This window comes from Gopherus flavomarginatus, chromosome 5 (genome assembly GCF_025201925.1).
Source record: "Gopherus flavomarginatus isolate rGopFla2 chromosome 5, rGopFla2.mat.asm, whole genome shotgun sequence".
Taxonomy (NCBI): Eukaryota; Metazoa; Chordata; order Testudines; family Testudinidae; genus Gopherus; species Gopherus flavomarginatus.
In genome coordinates, this window is record NC_066621.1 from 14,664,705 (window position 1) to 14,685,825 (window position 21,121).

The window sequence follows — 21,121 nt, forward strand, 5'->3', positions numbered from 1 at the left end:
CTTTTTCCCTGGGTGAACTGTGCAGATGCCATATCATGGCAAGCATGGACCCTCCTCAGATCAAGACAGCAATCATGGACATTGTAAACACCTCGCGCATTCTCGTGCAGTCAATGCTGAACCAGGACCTGTAAAACCAGCTACGGCAGCGCGGCGACAAGAGTGATGAGGACATGGACACAGAATTCTCTCAAACCACGGGCCCCTGCGCTTTGGAGATCATGCTGGTAATGGGACAGGTTCTATCCATTGAACCCCGATTTTGGGCCTGGGAAACAAGCACAGACTGGTGGGACTGCATAGTGCTGCAGGTGTGGGACGATTCCCAGTGGCTGCAAAACTTTTGCATGCGTAAGGGCACTTTCATGGGACTTTGTGACTTGCTTTCCCCTGCCCTGAAATGCCAGGATACTGAGATGAGAGCAGCCCTCACAGTTGAGAAACAAGTGGCGATAGGTCTGTGGAAGCTTGCAATGCCAGACAGCTACCGGTCAGTCGGGAATGAATTTGGAGCGGGCTAATCTACTCTGGGGGCTGCTGTGATGCAAGTAGCCAAAGCAATCATTAAGCTGCTGCTACAAAAGGTTGTGACTCTGGGAAATGTGCAGGTCATAGTGGATGGCTTTGCTGCAATGGGATTCCCTAACTGTGGTGGGGCGATAGATGGAACCCATATCCCTATCTTGGCACCGGAGCACCAGGGCACCCAGTACGTAAACCGCAAGGGGTACTTTTCAATGGTGCTGCAAGCACTGGTGCATCACAAGGGACGTTTTACCAACATCCATCTGGGATGGCCGGGAAGGGTTCATGACGCTCGCGTCTTCAGGAACACTACTCTGTTTAAACGGCTGCAGCAAGGGAATTACTTCCCAGACCAGAAAATAACAGTTGGGGATGTTGAAATGCCTGTAGTTATCCTGGGGGACCCAGCCTACCCCTGGATGCCATGGCTCATGAAGCCATACACAGGCAGCCTGGACAGTAGTCAGGAGTTGTTCAACTACAGGCTGAGTAAGTGCAGAATGGTGGTAGAATGTGCATTTAGCTGTTTAAAGATGCACTGGTGCACATTACTGACTCGCTCAGACCTCAGCCAAACCAGCGTCCCCATTGTTATTGCTGCTTGCTGTGTGATCCACAATCTCTGTGAGAGGAAGGCAGAGACCTTTATGGCGGGGTGGGAGGCTGAGGCAAATCACCTAGCCGCTGATTACGCACAGCCAGACACCAGAGCGATTAGAAGAGCACACGAGGAAGCGGTGCACATCAGAAAAGCTTTGAAAACCAGTTTCATCATGGGCCAGGGTACGGTGTGACTGTTTGTTTCCCCTTGATGAAACCTACCACCCCTTGATTGACTCATTCCCTTTAAGCCACTCACCCTCCCCCTTTGATTACTGCTTGCTTCCTAAGGAAATAGTCACTTATTTAAAAATCATGTATTCTTTATTAATTATAAAAAGAGGGAGAGAACTGACAAGGTAGGCCAGGTGCAATTTAGGAGGAGGATAGGAAGGAAGGAAAAGGCCACTAAAAAAATTTCAAAATAATGACAGCCTTTTGGTTTGGCTGTCCACTGGGGTGGAGTGGGCGGGTGCACGGAGCCTCTCCCCATGTGTTCTTAGTCGTCTGGCGGGTGAGGAGGCTAAGGAACATGGTGAGGGGGGAGGGTGGTTATACAGGGGCTGCAGTGGCACTCTGATCCTGCTGCTGTTCCTGAAGCTCCACCAGATGCTGGAGCATGTCTGTTTGATCATGCAGCAGCCCCAGCGTTGCATCCTGCCACCGCTGATCTTCCTGCCGCCACCTCTCGAGCGTCTCTCCTCTCCTCACGTTCACTGGCATCTTTCCTGTACTTTGATACCACGTCCTTCCACTCATTCAGATGAGCTCTTTCATTGTGGGTCACTTGCATGATTTCCGAGAACATTTCGTCTCACGTCTTTTTTTTTTCCCGCTGCCTTATCTGAGAGAGCCTTCGGGACGGAGGAGGGAGACTTGAAAAATTTGCAGTTGCAGAAGGGAGGGAAAAAGGAGAGAAGTATTTAAAAAGATACATTTTACAGAATAATGCTTACACTCTTTCATGGTGAACAACACTATTGACCTTACATAGCACATGTGATCTCACTGCAAGGTCCCATTTTGCATCTTAATATTGAGTGCCTGTGGCTTTGGTGTTAGAGATCACAGATGCAGGTCCGGGCATCAGAATGGCCATGGTAAGCCATTGTCTTTCGGCTTCTGCAGCCTTCATATATCCAGCGCCCTTCTTTCCCAAATAGCAAGCAAAGCCCATTGAGTGCTGCTTCTTTCCTGTTAACGTGCAGCACCAGAACCGCCCCTATCCAATTCTCTGGGATGATCGCTTTACCCTTCCCCCCCCACCACCCCGTGGCTGGTATCATGGAAGATCGCTGCTAGCCACCCTCCCCCCCAACCGCGTGGCTGGTAGCAGGGAAGATCCCAGTTAGTCAAACGCAAAAAAGCTCAGCGCCATTCGCGCTCCCACCCCTTCTCCCCCTGCTTGGCTAAACGCAGGGAAGAATTTCTTTTAAGGCACAGGCAAACAGTCCAACCATCTCTGTCCCCTTACTTAAATTCCTGAATTTCAACCAGGTTACCATGAACGATATCACTCTCCTGAGGATAACACAGGGAGATAAAGAACGGATGTTGCTTGAATGCCAGCAAACACCGGGACCATACACAGCTAGGCTTTGTCATGCAATGATACCAGATTACTTGCTACATGCACGCTGTCATCAAGTGCCCTACCATGGAGGATGGAATAAGACTGCCCTGCCCAGAAACCTTCTGCAAAGGCTTTTGGAGTACCTCCAGGAGAGCTTCATGGAGATGTCCCTGGAGGATTTCCGCTCCATCCCCAGACATGTTAACAGACTTTTCCAGTAATTGTACTGGCTGCGAATGCATCCCAAGTCCTCAGGGCAAATTAATCATTAAATAACGCTTGCTTTTAAACCATGTTTTATATTTACAAAGGTGCACTCACCAGAGGTACCTTCCATGGTTTCATTGTCTGGGCTAGTGGCTTGGGAGGACTGGGAAGGTAATTCCGTCAAGGTGAGAAAAAGCTCTTGGCTGTTGGGGAGAACGGAGTGCTGTGTGCTTTCTGCAAGCTCATCCTCCTCTTCTTCCTCCTCATCTTCGCCGTCCGCAGAATCCTCAGCCGTGGCTGAGATTACCACTCCCACCTCGGAATCCACGGACGGGGGTGGGGAACTGGTGGCGGATCCCCCTAGAACTGCATGCAGCTCAGCGTAGAAGCGGCATGTTTTTGGCCCTGCCTTGGACCTTCCGTTTGCTGCTTTGGTTTTCTGGTAGGTTTGTCTGAGCTCCTTAACTTTCACACAGCACTGTACTGAGTCCCTGGTGTGGCCTCTCTGCATCATGGCCTTGGAAATTGTTTCAAATATGTTTTCATTTCGTCTTTTGGAAAGGAGTTCTGTTAGCACGGAATCCTCTCCCCATATAGCGATCAGATCCAATACCTCCCGTGCGGTCCATGCTGGAGCTCTTTTTCGATTCTCAGGAGACTGCATTGTTACCTGTGCTGATGAGCTCTGCGTGGTCACCTGTGCTGGTGAGCTCTCCACGCTGGCCAAAAAGGAAATGAAACTGAAAAGTTCCCGGGGCTTTTCCTGTTTACCTGGCCAGTGCATCTGAGTTCAGATGGCTTTCCAGAGCGGTCACAATGGTGCACTGTGGGATAGCTCCCGGAGGCCAATACCGTTGAATTGCGGCCACACTAACCCTTATCCGACATGGCAATACTGATTTCAGTGCTACTCCCTTCATTGGGGAGGAGTACAGAAATCAATTAAGAGCCCTTTGTATTGATATAAAGGGCTTCGTTTGTATGGATAGGTGCAGGGTTAAATTGGTTTAACGCTGCTAAACTCGGTATAAACGTGTAGTGTTGACCAGGCCTTTGAGTGGATCATGCTACATTTCAGAACAAACTTTGGCCATCTCCTTTCTTTACTTGACTTTCTAATATAGCTGGGTGTATGTTGTGGGGGAGGAAGAACTAGGAAAGATTGAGTCAAGCATCTCCCTGTTCCACCATGCAAGTGTCTTGCTCGGCACAGTATTAGGATCCCATTTCTGTTCATATGAGCCCTACTCTGGGTGTATGTGATCAGGGCACTTAGCCATGCTTGGTGCTGTACAAGCACATGAGGGGATATGGTCCCTGCCTTCAGGAACTCACAATATAGGGGTTCCAATTTTGCAGACCTTACATTTGTGAATAATCTAATGGAGCTCATGAGGAATTCAATTGACTTCAGTAGAACTGCTTCTGTGAGCAAGGATTGAAAAATCAGGCCCCTACTCGGTCTCAAACAGATCTGTTTGAGGTGAATTAATGCAGAACTGTATTGTCAGGCAGATCATGTGCTGCTTTACAAGAGGGATCTGAAGGGGGGAGGGATTTTCTTCAGTGTGTGAAGAGAAGAAGTTGTAAATAGAGGAAGCAGAATGGAACAAACTGCAAAACCAAGACTAGAAGGATACAAAGAGGATGGCTAGGAATGGTTTATCTAAAGACTTCATCCCTTCTCTTGGCTGAAGTATCCTGATCTCTCGTAATGTTTCTATAGTAGAGTAGCTCCTACAGGCTCCAGCAAAGAGCAGGACCCATTGTGCTAAGGGCTGTCCTAAGGCATAGTAACAGTTCCTACTCCAAAGAGTTTATAGTAAAAATGGACAAGACTAAAGGAGGGTGAGGAATCAGAAGCGCAGAGCTGTGAAGTAACTTGCTCAAGGGACGGAGCAGGAACCTGAACCCAGGTATCCTGAATCACAGACAAATCTCATCCACTAGGCCACACTGTGTCCTCATAAGATGTTTTATATGAGCAAAATGATCACTTGAGTCTTTTTTCCCTTTCTCTTTCAACTGTCAACCTAGAAATGAGTCTTCATTCATTTTATTATAGAGCCACTGTAAGGAATGAAATGGATCCAACAAAGAAGGGGGACTGATAATGGCATATAGCTTACTTCAGTTGAAATAATATAAAGTATAACATGCAGTGTTCCTGTTTAACCAGGAGCTGTGCAAATGCTTTTAGCATATTAAGGGGTATGAAGGTAATGCCTAAGTGAAACTTATCATGGGCCATGTCTTGTATTTTTTGAGTGCTGCGCTCTGTTGAAAATCTGCCCCTATGCTCAGTTGGGTTTGGAGGACTGAGTTCCTAATGGGTGCAATTAAGGTGAAATATTTTAGTAAAAGACTAAAGGGGCACACAATGCCCTGTGAAATGGCATCCAGGAAACTTGAAACTGCCTCTTCTGGCATAGGTGGTATCAGTTCCTTTCCTAACAAAATGCTGCTTAAGCTTTCTTTGCAGCTGGGCATGAGTGGGAATGTGATGAAGGGCTGCAACTGATGTTAATTCTATTTGAGGAAGGAAAAGTGCAAACGCCTCTGTATTTCCTCTGCTGTCTTTGCTGCCTAAATGAAACCATCCCATTGAGGAGGGGATGATAAGCTGCATCTGTCCTATCCAGGCTTATAGCATAGTAAAGTATAAGGCTGATCGAAATGGGTCTCTAAGCCAAGGCAAAGCAGTCAGCAGTAACTCCTTCAATGTCTGACCCTAGAAGATCAATTGCTCTGTGTCCCGACAGTGTGTGGGTGGGCTGTTTTAATGAGCTTTCCCATGAATTAGGGCTTCCCACGAAGTGCGTAGTCTCCTAACTTTCCTTTTAAAGGAATGGTGTGTTTAATAAAAATGTAGTCTTAGGATACCTAAAAGCAGTGCATGTTCTAGCACCATAGGTTGAGTGAACCAGATACAAGATACAGGAACAGAAAGCTGTCTACAGAGAGGTTGGGAACCTGATATTCTTACATAAGAAATAGATTTCTATGGCGGTGGGGGGTTAAAATGTATTTATTGTGTAATATGGTGGCCAAGCTCTACTGTGTTTCCTAATGACCGAAAAGAACCGTGGTGTCATTCCTCAAGGAGGAAATATTTTTGCTTATAAACCTCTCTTAGTAGCACAGTGACTTTCAAAAGCAGAGCGCAGTGAACTGAGAGTTAGTAAGAAAAGAGACACTCTCTGATGGTAGCTCCTACTTTAGCAAGACTCCCCCTCTATAGAATCCTACCTGGCTCAGGGCCTGATCTTCTGCTCTTTTATCACTGTTCAGGATCTTTTCTACTGCTCTTATCTTTTAACCTTCACTACTATTTTCATGCTGATACTCCACTGATCTTTTACCACTTTTCAAGGACTTCCCCTTTCCCGCCTCTTCTGTTTCTCTCGACCACACAATTGTGACTTCACTTCTGCTTTCTTCAAACTAAGCGCCTCAAGGACGGAAGCAATTCTCATGGGAAAGATCCTCATCCTCAATCACAGCATGGGCTCTTCCATTCCACTCCATGGACTGTAGGCTTAATCCTGAGACGTTCTTCTGTTCCTGCAGCTCTTCTGTGCTCACATTATGGCCTTCACTCCCTCCATGGTGTTTCCTATGTAAGCCTGTACTCATTCCACTGCTCATGCAGTCATACATGACTTGATCTCCTTTTACCTTGCTTATTGAGCTTTCCTCCTTTAATGGTCTAAAGTCTTACTTCCTGTATTCTAGCTTGGGGAGAATACTGCCTCCTATCTGTTAATTCATCATCCCTTTTGAGCAACTGTACTTGACACTTGCTTAATAATCATGTGCTTCAAACGTTCACTCGCTAGGGCTTTTTAAACTCTTCCCTGGAGTTGCTCTTGTTTGTTTCACAGAAATTTGCTTCTCCCTGTCCCACAATGATCTCCTATCCTCTGCCTCTTTTCCTCCCCCCACCCCGCCCTGATAAGCCATTTGTTCAGTTTGTCATCTCCAATAGCTTCCCTATACTTCTCTGCCTCTAGCAGTCTGTTACCTTTCTCCCTCACCACCTTATGTTTTTCTTTAGCTCTGTAATTGTGTAATGTGAAAACAGTGGCTGATACAGCAGGCACTGAGAGAGTCTTTAAAGTAAGCTTATATGTAAAAACATTAGCACTGTCAACTTGTGATTTTAATGTCCCTGTCTGCTTTTTCCACGGAGGATTCTAAAGTGTACTACCCTTGTTGATGAATGAAATAACATCCGTTTCCCTCCTTTGAAATGAGCCACTATTATTCTGGTTTTGCAAAAGCACCCCTAGGGCTGTCCAGGACAACGTTTTTGTCCCTACTAATGTTGCACATGCAGCAGCTGTGGCCTTTGGTGTGGTTTCCAGAAAGGCTGAGCACATGTTCCCTTCCCGCTGTGAGAATAGGGAGCTGCTAGTGCTCAATGCCCCTGGACATAGCTGGCCTAGGCACTACACCATGGTTGGGTGCGGTCATGTGCCCAGGCCCGTGCAGTGACTGGGGAACCGAACCAGACAACCCAGGACTACTCCTGGGTCTTATATGCTGCCTACGCAGGAGTCTGCCCTCAATATTTGCCCCCTGTCCAGTCCTTAGGCATGTGGTCCAGCTGGCCTCTATTAGCGCCAACCCCGAACTACGTTCCCCATAATGCTCTGCACAGAAGGGGGTGGAACAAGGCTTTTAATAGGTCGGTCGTTCCCCCAGGGGCGAGCTGTGATTGGCCAAGTCTTTTCTTGTCTTCAGCGCCCCTCCCTCCGGGGCGGAAGTGTGGCTTACGGTGGCTGGACGGGCCCGTGTCGCGTGTGAGCGAATGTGCCTTGTGTCCCGCCATGTAGCGCGCTGCCGCCGCCGCCGCCTCCGCTCTGGTTCGGTTCCAGCGCCCGGGATGGGGGCCCGGCTCCCGTCCCGACAGGGGGGCTCTCGGCCATGAGGGGAGCCCGGTACCTGCCGCTGCCAGCGACTGCGCCGCTCGGGGAGTGGGGGCTCCGCCTCGGTGAGTCCAGGCTCCAGCCCCGCCCCTGCTGCCCCCCGGACTTCCCGCCGCCCCGTGCCCTGCTTTCCCCCGTGCCCCCCAGTCCTGCCCCGTGTCCCCCGTGTGGCGCGACCCCCCATGCCCCCTACTCCTGCCCTGTGTCCCCTTAGTCCTGCCCCGACCCCCTCGTACAGCCTCAGTCCTGCCTGCAGTCCTGTCCCGGTCCCCCGTGCAGCCCGACCCCCCCGTGCCCCTGAGTCCTGCCCCGTGTCCCCCGTGTGGCGCGACCCCCCATGCCCCCTACTGCTGCTCTGTGTCCCCTTAGTCCTGCCCCGACCCCCTCGTACAGCCTCAGTCCTGCCTGCAGTCCTGCCCCGGTCCCCCGTGCAGCCCGACCCCCCCGTGCCCCTGAGTCCTGCCCCGTGTCCCCCAGTCCTGACCCGACCCCCGTACCTCCCCAGTCCTGCCCCATGTCCCCCAGTCCTGACCCGACCCCCGTACCTCCCCAGTCCTGCCCCATGTCCCCCGTGCAGCCCGACCCCCCCGTGCCCCTGAGTCCGGACCCGTGTCCCCCAGTCCTGCCCCGACCCGCCCATGCCCCCTAGTCCTGCCCCGTGTGCCCCGACTCCTCCCGTACTCCTCTAGTCTTGCCCTGTGTCCCCCGTGCGCCCCAACTCCCCCCATATCCTTCCAGTCCTGCCCTGTGCCCCGACCCCCCCCGTATCCCCCCAGGCCTGCTCCGTGTCCCCCAGGCCTCTCCAGTCCTGCCCCATCTGCCCTGTGCGCCCCGAACCCCGTGTCTCTCCAGTCCTACCCCGTGTCCCCCATGCACCCCGACCCTCCTGTACTTCTCCAGTCCTGTCCTGACCCCCGTGTCTCTCAATCCTGCCTCTTTTCTCATACCCTTCAGTCCTGTCCCCTCCCCTCGAGTCATCTCATGTGCCCTGACCCCCCATGTCCCCTGTGCACCCCTCCCCCAGGTTCCCCAATCCTGCCCGTGATCCCTGAGTCCCCCCACATCCTGTCCCTCTGAGTCACCCCATGGATCCTAACACTTCCCCTCTCTTTCCTCCCCCCATATATCTGAGCCATTCCCCTCCCCTTGAGTCCACCATGCATCTCCCGGCCCCCCCCCCCCCGTCTCTGGTATGCACCTCAGCCCTCCCCTTCAAGGGCCCAGTCCTTCTGAGTCACCCTATGGACTGCAATAGTCTTCCTCTATATGCCCCCCTAGCCCTCTGGGCTGCCTCTCCCAAGTCTCCCCATTCAACCTGGCCCCCTTCTTCCTGATCTTCCCCTCAGCCCCATTTTCTGGCCCAGTGCTTGTGCCTCCTGCCCCTCCCAGTCACCCCATGCATCCCAGCCCCCTTTCCCAAGCTATTAACCCATGATCTGCACTCAACTTGCCCCCTACTACTGCCCATTTTCCCTCTCTTTCCCTATTCCCCTCGTCTCCTGCACCCCACTAAACTGCTTCTCACGCCCACCAGCTTGCCACCCTGGCTTGGAGATGGGGCAGCAGCAGTGGGCAGCTGCAGGAGGAAGGAGCCAGACATAACAGGATGTTTTTATGGCTGGTAGGGGCTGGGTGGAAAAATAAACAAATTTTGGTGCTGGTGTCGCTGAATAGGTTTGAGGATGGGGTGTCTTGGGGATTGGTCTGAATCCTCTAAGAAGAGGAGGCAGTAAGTGGCTTATTTTGTGTCTGTCACAGTGAAAAGAAAGCTAAAGATCTATGGTAACATGCACACTCTGTATTGGGTTCATTTATGTGTCTTAACACCTGCATGGTTCATATTAGCACACTTCTGGAAACATAGACTGATTTTTAAATGGCAAGTAAGGTACTGTTCTTTGTGGGTGGGTGTTTGTTTTATTAGTATGAAAAGGTTCGAGTTTGATTCGTGGTGTAGGGGATTTCTGTGTGTTTGTCAGGAAGTTGGAAAATGAAAGCAACTCTGTTAAAAGCTTTGAAATGGTGTAGTTCTCCTCAGGACTTTGATCTGTGTCACTACTATCACAGTTGTTTCATGATTGGTGGAAGCTCTCCCTTTATCTGATGTGAAGTTTCTTTTCTCTCTCTCCTTGCTTGAAGTGCTTAATTTTTTTTTTTAACGGAATACAGTTATTGAAAATGAGGATATACCTGTTTAACACTCACTTCTACGGTAGTGACTGTATGAATGCCTAGTCTCAGATTTACAGCTATCCAGCAGTCTTCCTTCAGCCTTTTTATCATGGCATTTTTGGTGGGACACTTTCCTCTAAAATTGGGACTATTTCCTTTCTGATGTAGTATTTTAACTGCAAGACTTAAACCCTTTGCCATTTGGTACTTATTACTTATTTGGCTCAATGTGATGATGTGACTTAGAGCAGGGCCATGGTTTCTGTTCCAAAGTTTGTGATCTTAGGCAAGTTTTTGTATGCTTCTACCCCTCAGTTTTTTCACTTGTATAATGAGGCTGATACCCACCTTGATAAATTAGTTTGAGGGCCTTGGATGAAAGCATTATACATCTCTGCCTTGATATAACGCTGGCCTCGGGAGCCAAAAAATCTTACCATGTTATAGGTGAAACCGCATTATATCGAACTTGCTTTGATCCGCCAGAATGTGCAGCCTCACCCCTCAGAGCGCTGCTTTACCACGTTATATCCGAATTTGTGTTATATCAGGTCGCGTTATGTCGGGATAGAGGTGTATAAGTTGAAGATGATGTTATGTTTGAGTAGCATGTGCATTGCTGGGTATGTGTGTAGTACATGTATACATACTACATTCACAGTATGTATTTTTTGCTTCCACTGAGCTAATTCCTGAATTTCATTTTCAGTCTCTTCCCACTCAAGTGTGAGTACAAGATCTTGGTGTTAAATAGCAGCTTCTGAAATGTAAAGGGATCGAATCACAAGACAATGCCTCTTTCACTATGTGCAGATTTTAGTGGTTACAATTGACTTATCTTCAAAACAAACATGATCTATATAACAAGCAGACACTCCCTGACTGAACTGCCTGTTCATGATTTTGGTCAGCCTGTTTATTTTTAGGGTCTTAGCTCCTGTTTGTAGAGAATAGTTGTCCTGTCGTCGTAGCAACCAGGCTGTGTGTACTGTAAACATTATTAAAGGAAACCTTTTCCATCCTAAATGAGACTTCCTTTTCATAATAAAGTTAGGGTCAGCATTCAAACATTTAACCTTTTTGGTTTAGGGATTATTCAACAGCATGCTACAGAGAATTGTCCATTCAGTCATAAACAAGGATGCTTTTACTTTTAGCAGATGTGCATATTACAGCTAATTTCATATGCAGCTGATAAACACTTTTCTGTCTTTGTGCCTGCAGACCAGGAGAAAACAAGTATAGTTTACTGAGAGCTGAGTGTCCTTAGAAATAGGGGTTTTATAATACATCATGGAAACAAAAAGTATAATTGTCTTCTTTTCCACATCAGGAAGATTAAAAACCAGATAAAGGTATTTAGTTAATAATGTTTTCTATTTCAGTTCGAATGACTCCTGTGATGTCTCCCTTTAAGTCTAGTATCTCCTTGTGGGGTGAGGGTGATCATGGAAATTCAGACTTCCAACCATGCTGAAACAAACTATGGAGGTTAGGTCCAGTGACTACATAACTCATCTCATTGGGGAGTTATGATGTCTCCAGCCAAGAAAGCTGGTGGATCGGAATGACTGCAACAACTGGAGGAAATGCATGGAAAATTATTCTTGATCACAGGAGTTCTCACTACTTGTCACCTCCGAACAGGGATTGAAATGTTTTAAACGCTAGTTTAGGCAAGACAAAACTGTTTTCAGCAACATTGGAACAAGCATGGAAGATTGTCTCAATCATGCTTCCTGTAATGATATTGGAAAAACAATGTTGATCCATCTGCTGTAGCAGCCTAGTAGTCTTCGGTTCCAGGGTGGCTAGGAGATCCCTTTATTGAAATTGTTACCAATGGCTTATCTTGCTACAGTGTGTGTTGGAAACAAGCACGACTTTCCCATGGAAATGTATAAAGTTCAGAAGACAAGGATATATTTATTTAGTTGATGGTAAATGTACTAGTTATTGAGGGGGGTGTATATTTCACCTCTAGTTCTAAAAATCTTTAGTGTAAAATGCAACTTAATTTTGAGACATGGACTTGGAGGCTCATGTTCAGTGTGAGTTTGAAGTAGACATAACTGTCAAATGATAAAACATGAAAGATAAAAATTATAGACAAGCTCTTATCATAAGGGTATCTTCTCCAGTCTTGCCCTCAGAGATGTCTCCTGCCTTGCTGGCTACAGTTTCTCTTGCAAAACAAGCATGTTTTTCTGTCTGGCATGAAAACCAGTGTTCAGGGGAAGCCAGAGAGATAAGAAGGCTGAATTTTTGAGTTCTTTATTTTAGAAGTTTGGCTTTGGATTTCAGCATTTACTTAGTGAAGAAGTTACTTGAAGGATATTCCCTGAGAAGTAACAAGGTGTTTTGTTTCGTTCAGGCTTTTGGTTGGGAGTGTGGAAATCCAAGTCTCCAGTTTAAGTTACTATCTGCAGTGAATTGGTTATTGTAAACAGGCCTTTACTGGCAAATGCCTGTTTGAACTGGAAGCCTCATTGAGTTTTGAGGTAATGTGTAATGCTGAGTTGTGGCTTGCCATCAAAATACTAGCTGATGTGGGCAGAAGTCTAGATCAAGGGATCACTTTCAGAAGTGGTGTGCCGAGTCTTCATTTGTTCACTCTAATTTAAGGTTTCGCGTGGCAGTAATAAATTTTAATGTTTTCAAAAGGTCTCTTTCTATAAGTCCATAATATATAACTAAACTATTGTTGTTCTATCTAAAGTAAATAAGGCTTTTAAAATGTTTAAGAAGCGTCATTTAAAATTAAATTAAAATGCAGAGCCCCCCCGACCGGTGACCAGGACCCAGGCAGTGTCAGTGCCACTGAAAATCAGCTCGCGTGCCGCCTTTGGCACCCGTGCCATAGGTTGCCTACCCCTAGTCTAGATGTTGCTCTGGGACATCTTGCATTTCAGTAAAGTTGTCTTTTGTCTGTATTTAGATTGTAAACGTCTTGAGCAAGGGGACCATCTTTTTGTTCTATGTCTGTACAGTGCCTTTCATAATGGGGTCCTTGTCTGTAACTAGGCCACCTAGACACTACAGTGGTACAAATAATGAATCATCATCATAGAGAGAGAAATACTTGGGAGATGCTGCGATACTACAATGATGGTGGAGGGAGAGGAGCGGAGATGCAAGTAGCTAGATAGTGACCTTAAGGACTTGCATGGAGATGGTGTCCAACATATAATAGGCACCAAAGTCCTTACTTTGTTCCAGGTAAAATGAATAAACTTGTACATGAGAGAAAACATTAAGAGCAGTAATTCAGGAGAATCCATTTCCCTGAGGCTTAGAAGTATTTGTATGAAAGAATTAGCGATAGCACTGGATATTACTTTTTAAGAATTGTGCTAATCCAATCTCTGCCTGGTTACCCTTGTTACGTGTAGATAAGCCATTAACAGCTGCTTCTCTTTCCAGTGTATTGGAGCTGCAGGTATTGTCCAGAGGGATTCAACATCTCACTAGTGCGGTGGTCCCAAACCTTTTTCGTTTGGCGGGTGCCAGACGATGAGCCACCGAGGACTGTGGCTGGCGGAAGAGCATCCAACAAAATGCCGCCGAGTAGCAGCAATGTCACTAGGCATCACTGCCGACAGGCAGCGTCATCCAGAGGCGTTGCCACTGAAATGCCACCGAAAATCAGTGGCATTTTGGCAGCGATGCCTCTGAATGACACTGCTTTTCAGTGGCATTTTGGCGAATGCTTGTCCGCCGGACAGTACACAGGCGCACATAGATGCCCTGGCGGGCACTGCATTGGGAACTGCTGCACTAGCATATCTCCTTTATCCTCATTCATTTCTTTAGTGCTTTCTCTCCTATTTTTTCACTTCCTGTTTTCACTCTTTCCTCTCTTTTCTGTTTTGTCTGCCTGTCTTTAATTTTACCACTCTAAGGAAAAAAAACTCCAAAACATTCCTCTCTTCTAGGGGCAGAGAAGTGCTGCTTTACTCTCTTGGTACTCCATTTGTGCTCTCTCTCACTTAGTCGTTCTGGGAGAAGGGAGAGAGAATGCTTCTTTGGGCAGGTACACTTCAAAAATAGACGAACTGAAATACGATCGACCCAAAAAAGTATCTGCCCTGAGGCACCTAATTTAAGTAGGAATGTTGAGCCCTGTGTAAGCTGTCAGCTGTAATCCATTTACAGGACTGACTAAAATCTGACACTTGGACATGTAGACTGCCTGCTCTTTCCTTAGGCAGGGGCTGGCTTCTGGCCTGTGGGTGGGTATGTGCCAGGTAGTAATGAAATCATTACCAAAGCCTTTTATTTCACTGGCAGCCCCAACTGAATCCTGAATTTACCAATGCACGTAACCTGCATCTTGGAGAATCCTGGCACAGTTTCACCTTGCTCAAGAACCACTTGGAGTACAATGCCTACACACGAATGATAGGTTTTTTTGTCTGATTCATTTGCTTTGGTACACAACTATGCCCTTAGGTTTGCCTGTAGAATAGTATTTTCCCATGTAGCCAAGCCAACAGTTACTATTGGTTTAGTTAAACCAATATACCAGTATAAATACGACTCTCCATTCAGGAATAAAAGTGCCTTTTCGGTTTATCTTAAATTCCTTCCAAAGCAATGTGAGCCAAATAGGAAAACAAGACTGCTATGCTGGAATAAGAGTGTCCACTTGGGGAGTTATATCAGTGTAACTATATCGGCTTAAATCCACATCTACCCATAGAAGAAAGTAAAGTTAATTTAACCACATCACTGAGCACTGTAGTTAAGCTGACCTAACCCTCGTGTAGACAGCAGTAGGAAGTATACTGGACTGTATATTTACCTATACAAACATGATTGAAGTGCCAGTGATGAGTTCAGAGCTGACGGGGGCTCTAGCCCTGGGAGTTTGCAAGGTAAAAGACAGACACCGATAGGACAATATGCAATAGGTGTTCATTTGGATCTTTATTTTTCTTCCCTGTTTTCTCACCCTCTCCAAAGGTTGAGAGAGAGCCGATTTGAGTGAGGAGAGAATGGGGACTAGTGCACTGGGATTAAGAGACTTTTCCATACATAGGAGGTAACAGTGGCTCTGAATGCCCAAAGGAAAAATGAACTATGCTGCAGTATCAGTGTTTGTCTCTCTAATTCCTGCTAATTGTAATTGCTTTGGAGGGACTTGACCAGCCATCTCTTTTCTTTCGAAGAAAGATCTGGAGTTTGTGGGAGGGGAGAAGGAGCTCTGTAGCACTGCTGCACCTGCGCTGTTTTTCATGAGGCAACACAAGCTAGAAGTGGGTGAGCACAGAGCAGTTTAGAAATCCTTTTTTGCTAATGATTCAGTGTGACTTTCCCAAAGTGACCTGATTTAGTTAAATGTGGCTAAATATAGACCTTGTGAAAAAGACTGTGATGTGGGAGGAGATGATGGCAGCTGGCTTCTAGGCTGTCATTCTGCAGGGAATATCTTCCATGACTGGTGACTAATAATTTTTGACTTCTGCTGCCTGTGGAAATAACATCCTTGCTCCCTCCCTGTTTTGGTGAGATGTAGGAAATGGTACAGTTCATAACTCCTTGCCTATCTGATCTCTGCCCTTCTGCATTTCAGCTCACTGCTATGGACAGTACGATCACCTTGTGGCAGTTCCTCCTCCAACTCCTCCAGGAACCTCAGAACAAACATATCATCTGTTGGACCTCCAACGACGGGGAGTTCAAATTGCTACAGGCAGAGGAGGTGGCCCGGCTTTGGGGAATCCGCAAGAACAAGCCCAGCATGAACTATGACAAACTCAGCCGTGCTCTCAGATACTACTATGTGAAGGTAACAACTCCCATTAGTCCGCCTCACATCTTATCCATCTTACACCCAGCTTCCACCTAATGAGCTTTTGTGTCCTTTTTCATTCTTTTCAAGAAGATAGATGTCAGTTGTGTCTTTGGCTTAGGTGAGGTGTGACAAAAGGTTCCCCCTGCCACAGTGTTACTGTTCTAATTGTTCAGAGATTCCAGAGAGCTTCCTGCGAAATATCACCTCTTTAACTTACTTGTATCACACTCTCCATTATTAATAGTCCACAGAAACAGGTGTATACTTCAAAAGGGTTTAAAGTCTTGAATGTTCAAAACCAATTAAAATCTTGCTAATAAAAATGAGAATTTTGTGTCCCTCTCTCTGCTTCAGATCTTTCTTGCAACTGTTTTTACAAAGTAGCCAGCAGAAAAACAGGTTTCCAAAGTAGCCCAAAATCTTTTATTTTTCTTCTTGTTGTGCTCAGTATAAATCTGCACCTCTGTAGTAGAGAATGCATCAATGAAACTCAGAGAAGCTTCTCTTGTTTAGCTAATGAATTTACTACTTGTTACCTCTTGAAAGTCGCAGATGCTCTGACACCACCTGGCATTGACGAAAGGACTGAATTAGAATTAGAAACAGGTAGTGACCATAATTTCAGTAACCTCTCAATAACTGGTTTATCCCACAACTCTTACTATGTGGGTGTTTAAGATAAGAAAATAACATACAGTTTCTGAGCTAACTGTTAGTCGGTTGCTCAGAATTTATTGTTACCAGAACTGCACAGTTTCCTTAATCTGTTCTTGTATTAAAAAATCTTAATTGGTAGTGGGTAGCTGTACAATAAATAAGAATCCATTTAGACCAAAACTGTTTGTGTACTTTTCAATACATACAAAAATAAGTATTAACAAATGCTGCATGGGGGATAGTTTGGCTGCTGTTTAGCGTACTGTTCTGCTGAATACTTCATCTTGCCTATTTCTTTTGCTTTTATTATAACATCTTCTTATTAAAATAAGCATAGTCTGTTTTGAATACTCAGGCCCTGATCTTGCAAACACTTCTGCACGTGAGTAGTTCTACTGACGTCACTTGAGATGCGTATTTGTAGGACTGGAGCCTAAATTTGTGATTACCCGCTGCATACTTGACTCATTGATTTTGACCTTTTAATTATGAGACTAAAAAAAAATTGCTGTGTAGTTTTAAGGTCCTTGCTAGTAATCGGTGGATAAAAATTAATGATTTAAAAAAAATTGTATTTTTTTCATTTAAATTGGATTTTTTTGATAAAATGCTTTTTGAGGAAAAACCTTATATAAAGATACACCTCTACCTCAATATAATACTCTCCTTTAGGAGCCAAAAAATCTTACCGTGTTGTAGGTGAAACTGTGTTATATTGAACTTGCTTTGATCCACCGGAGTGCGCAGCCCCACCCCCCTGGAGCACTGCTTTACCGCGTTATATCCAAATTTGTGTTATATCGGGTGGTGGTATGTCGAGGCAGCAGTGTAGTTTTAATTAAGATACATTATAGCGCCAAGATATCTCATCATGGAATAGAGATTATAAATTCTAATTCTATAGTATGAGACAATATATTCATGTAATGTTAAAAAAAAGTTTTGTAAATGAGTTCCAATAGTTCATGGATTAGGGACCCAATCTGAAGGGGTTCCACAGGCTTCTGTATAGATTATTTAGGTTAATCTTTCTATCTACCCAATGGGGGGACTCAATACTCAGCCTGGAAGATACCACCAGAGATACTTAATTTTGCAGTTCTCAAACTGTGGATTTGTGTCTCCAGAGGTAAAATGCTTTTTAACAGCAAAAATGTTTGAAAATAAATAAATAACATAAAGAGGTGAGAAATAACAGACCTCAACTCTGTTGTCCCTCTGCAAATTTATGTACACAAAGTCAATCCCTTTCCTCTCTTTAAAAGTGCAATGAATAGAAGATTGTTGGGAGCAGATTAGATCTGGACAAGGAGAAGAAGTCTGGAGAGAAATGTGAGAAGCGAGGGACATATGCTTGTTTTGTTAAAATATTATATGTTTGCTGTTGAAGAAAAAAATCCAGAGTACTTAATGTTGTTGCTTTAGTTAAATAAAACAATTTAAATATCTGTCTGGTGGTGATCTCCTCCTAATACAGCATGCCAAGAAAATCCTTCATATATTAATGATTAACCCATTGAATTGGAGATAGTTCACCTCCCAATGGCTTCATAAATATCTGCTTCTGTTACCTTTGGTAAATGAAGTAACCAAACAATCGTTCATTTTCTGATATAGCCGTATATCTGATTTATTTTGAAAACTTTTCAGATTACTGTTTAAAAATGTATAGTGTGTACCTTCTAAAAATGAAACCTACATCTATTTCTGAGTTGTGAAGAATGTTTTAAGGTTATAACAACCAACAAGACTGCACTTTTATGTAGAAATCCATGATTAAATCAAGTCTTCCTGACTAGTAATTTAAATCATGATATTTAAATCAAATCCACCCTGCTAGTAATGCATTTCAGGCGAGGTTTGTGTTTTGGTTGGAGTATTTTAGAAATAATAGTTTTGGTGGGTATTTTGTAGGTTGTTGGAATCCTAATGCTCATAAAAGTGAAAATTTTTTCCTATTGAAGTAGAGATGCCACCTACGCGTTAGTCAGTTTTGGGGAGCGTCTGTAGCAAGAAAATTAGGTGGAATGATGAAAAATTCTTTTCTCTACCCACAGAATATCATCAAAAAAGTGAATGGTCAGAAGTTTGTGTACAAGTTTGTTTCTTATCCGGAGATTTTGAATATTGCTCCACTGATGGTGGGCAGGATTGAGGGAGACCCAGTGATGGCTGGCTTTGCAGAAGTCAGCAGTGCTCCGAAGGACCTGGAAAACGGTGTGAAAGAGAAGCCCCAGACCTGTGCTAAATCATCTGGCCGCAATGACTATATCCATTCAGGCCTGTACTCTTCCTTTACCCTGAACTCCCTGAACTCCTCCGGTGTGAAGCTCTTCAGGTCAGTCAAAATTGAGAGTCCAGCTGAGAAACTGGTGGAGAAAAAACCTGCTCAGGATTTGACACCTTCAGTCATAAAGTTTGTGACCATGCCCTCCAAAAGGCCTGCAATTGCACCCCTTGCCTCGGCCACTTCAATTGTCTCCACTCTTCCTACAGAATCAGAAGAAACTCTCCAGACCTTGGAGACTCTAGTTCCACCAAAATTAACTCTCACTGAAGCTCCAGCTCCTTTGCCAAACTTCACCGCCACCTTCACCCCAACACCACCTGTATCTTCCATTTCTCCCACTCTGGAGGTTCCTTCCACACCCCCTTCACCACCCTTGAGTTCTAACCCTGACCTGGACATTGACACGGACATAGAGTCGGTGGCTTCTCAGCAGTTGGAGCAGTCTCAGAACCCTCAGCACCTATCACCAGAGCCTAGAGAGCACGATTTATCTGTGCTAGAGAAGGATCTTGCCAATCATCTCTCCAGATCTAAAAAACCAAAAGGGCTGGAGCTAGCTCCCACTCTTGTCATTACAGGCAGTGATCCAAGCCCATTGGGGATACTAAGCCCTTCTCTCCCTACTGCTTCTCTTACTCCAGCGTTTTTTTCACAGGTAACCTTATTCCCTTCTCTTGTTTCTATTAACAGCATCTGTTGCGCTTGACAACAGTAAGGGAGGGCAGGTTGAAAAATGAATAGCCAATGGCAATGGTTGTGTTTGGACTCCTGAAATGAGATGTGTCTGCCTCTTTTAAAATAGAAATCTATTCTGGAACATAAATGACCAGTGTTACTGGCATCCTATTTGAAAAGTGCTCAGCAGTTCTTTGACTATGGACGTCTGTACAATACTGCTGTACAGGAGGAATACAAACTGGGGTACCCAGCTGCCTCTGTTGTTAAATCATTTGCATAGGAGGCATGATTAAAAATACTTTGAAGGTGAGTCAGTGTTCTTGCTTCAGGGCCATGTCATGAGGCACTTCAGGCAGACTTAAAAACATTTGTGTTTTAGATGATTTAATAGAGAAATGTTGAAACCTCAGCCTAACTGTTCTTTCACTCTATCCAGTAGGAAGCTACTTTCAACAAAAAGGAGGCTGAGTGGCAGCATAATATGGGTGTTACTCTTCTATGGAAAACCTGGCTTTCACATCTCTTGGGAAAATGTGCAAAATATCCAAAGAGCTCTGAATCTGGTTGTTACATTGTTCTGGTTGGTTTTAATCTCTTTCCTATTAGTAAATTGAAGTTATTTGCTTCCCTAAATTTACAGTATTGGAAGCACAAATTGCTGAAGATGTGGGAGAGAGAACCATTGTACTGTTACTTAACCATTCTTGGTTGGACTTGCCAAAATACAGTAGTTGTTGGCCATACATGGAAAATCTAGAGAATGTGCCTAAGTAGGACACTAGTTATTTCTGATCTATGGCTGAGGTTTTCAGTGCCACCTCGGGCATTTGGATGTTCAAATTCCCTTTAATTTTAAGCTCTTTGGTGGTTTTGGAAATAACAGCTTAATGATACAGTGCACTGAATCCCAATTAGAGCAGGCAGCTGGGAGCCAGGTCATGTCACCTTTGTGCCTCCACTCTTTTCTCCTGTAAAATGAGGTTAATTCCTGCCTCCTATGGGCACCTTGATTTTTTGTAAAGAACTACATAGGTGCTAAGAACAACATTTTCTGACGTAGGTACCTACACAAAGGTGTATATGTAGGGACTGAAATAATTGGCCTGATTTCTCAGCAGCGTAGAGCACCCGCGAATCCCTTTGGAAATCAGTGGGAGCTGCGGATGCTCAACACACTTGAAAATCAGGCCTTTTTTTGTTTTGTTTCTTTCATATGGAATTAGATATCCAGCTGCTGGCAGCTAGAGTTTGAGAATGTTGGCCTAAGTGTACAAGTGCTAAGAATTACTAGATGTAATAACCTATAACATAAATGACTGTTTTGTATCTCTCTTAGACTCCCATCTTGCTGACCCCAAGCCCCTTGTTCTCGAGTATTCACTTCTGGAGCACGCTCAGTCCAGTAGCTCCTCTTAGTCCAGCAAGATTGCAAGGTGCTAACACCCTTTTTCAGGTAAGCTCCAACAAGACTAGCCGTGCCTGTCCAGTTGAGCTCCACTTCTGACTGCCTTCTCAGCGCACTTTGTGGAAATGTGAGGGGTAGGGTTGGTCTAAAATTTTTACTGCAAGATTATGCCAAAAATATTTGCCATTTAATCAACAGTAAGGTCATAAATGGCCAATAACTATCAAATTGTAGATTCATTAGTTGAGACTTCACCAGAAGTGGCAGTTTGTTACTCCATAGCCAT

The 21,121-nt window shown here is 45.2% G+C and overlaps 1 protein-coding gene across 4 annotated transcripts in view; it reads left to right on the top strand.

Annotated features, from left to right (window-relative positions):
• The window catches only part of ELK4 (ETS transcription factor ELK4), a 54,418-nt gene that overhangs the window by 12,421 nt on the left and 20,876 nt on the right, over positions 1 to 21,121 (top strand). For 3 of the 4 annotated variants that reach the window (XR_007774701.1, XR_007774700.1, XM_050955616.1), the window contains exons 1-4: positions 7,694 to 7,901; positions 15,584 to 15,799; positions 18,520 to 19,407; positions 20,767 to 20,883. Coding sequence is in view for 2 of the 4 variants with exons in the window: in XM_050955616.1 (XP_050811573.1) it covers positions 15,593 to 15,799; positions 18,520 to 19,407; positions 20,767 to 20,883 (1,212 nt within the window). In the remaining 2 variants the exon portion in view is untranslated. Of the gene's footprint in view, positions 1 to 7,693; positions 7,902 to 15,583; positions 15,800 to 18,519; positions 19,408 to 20,766; positions 20,884 to 21,121 lie in introns of those variants that run through there. The other variant, XM_050955617.1, reaches the window with a different exon arrangement.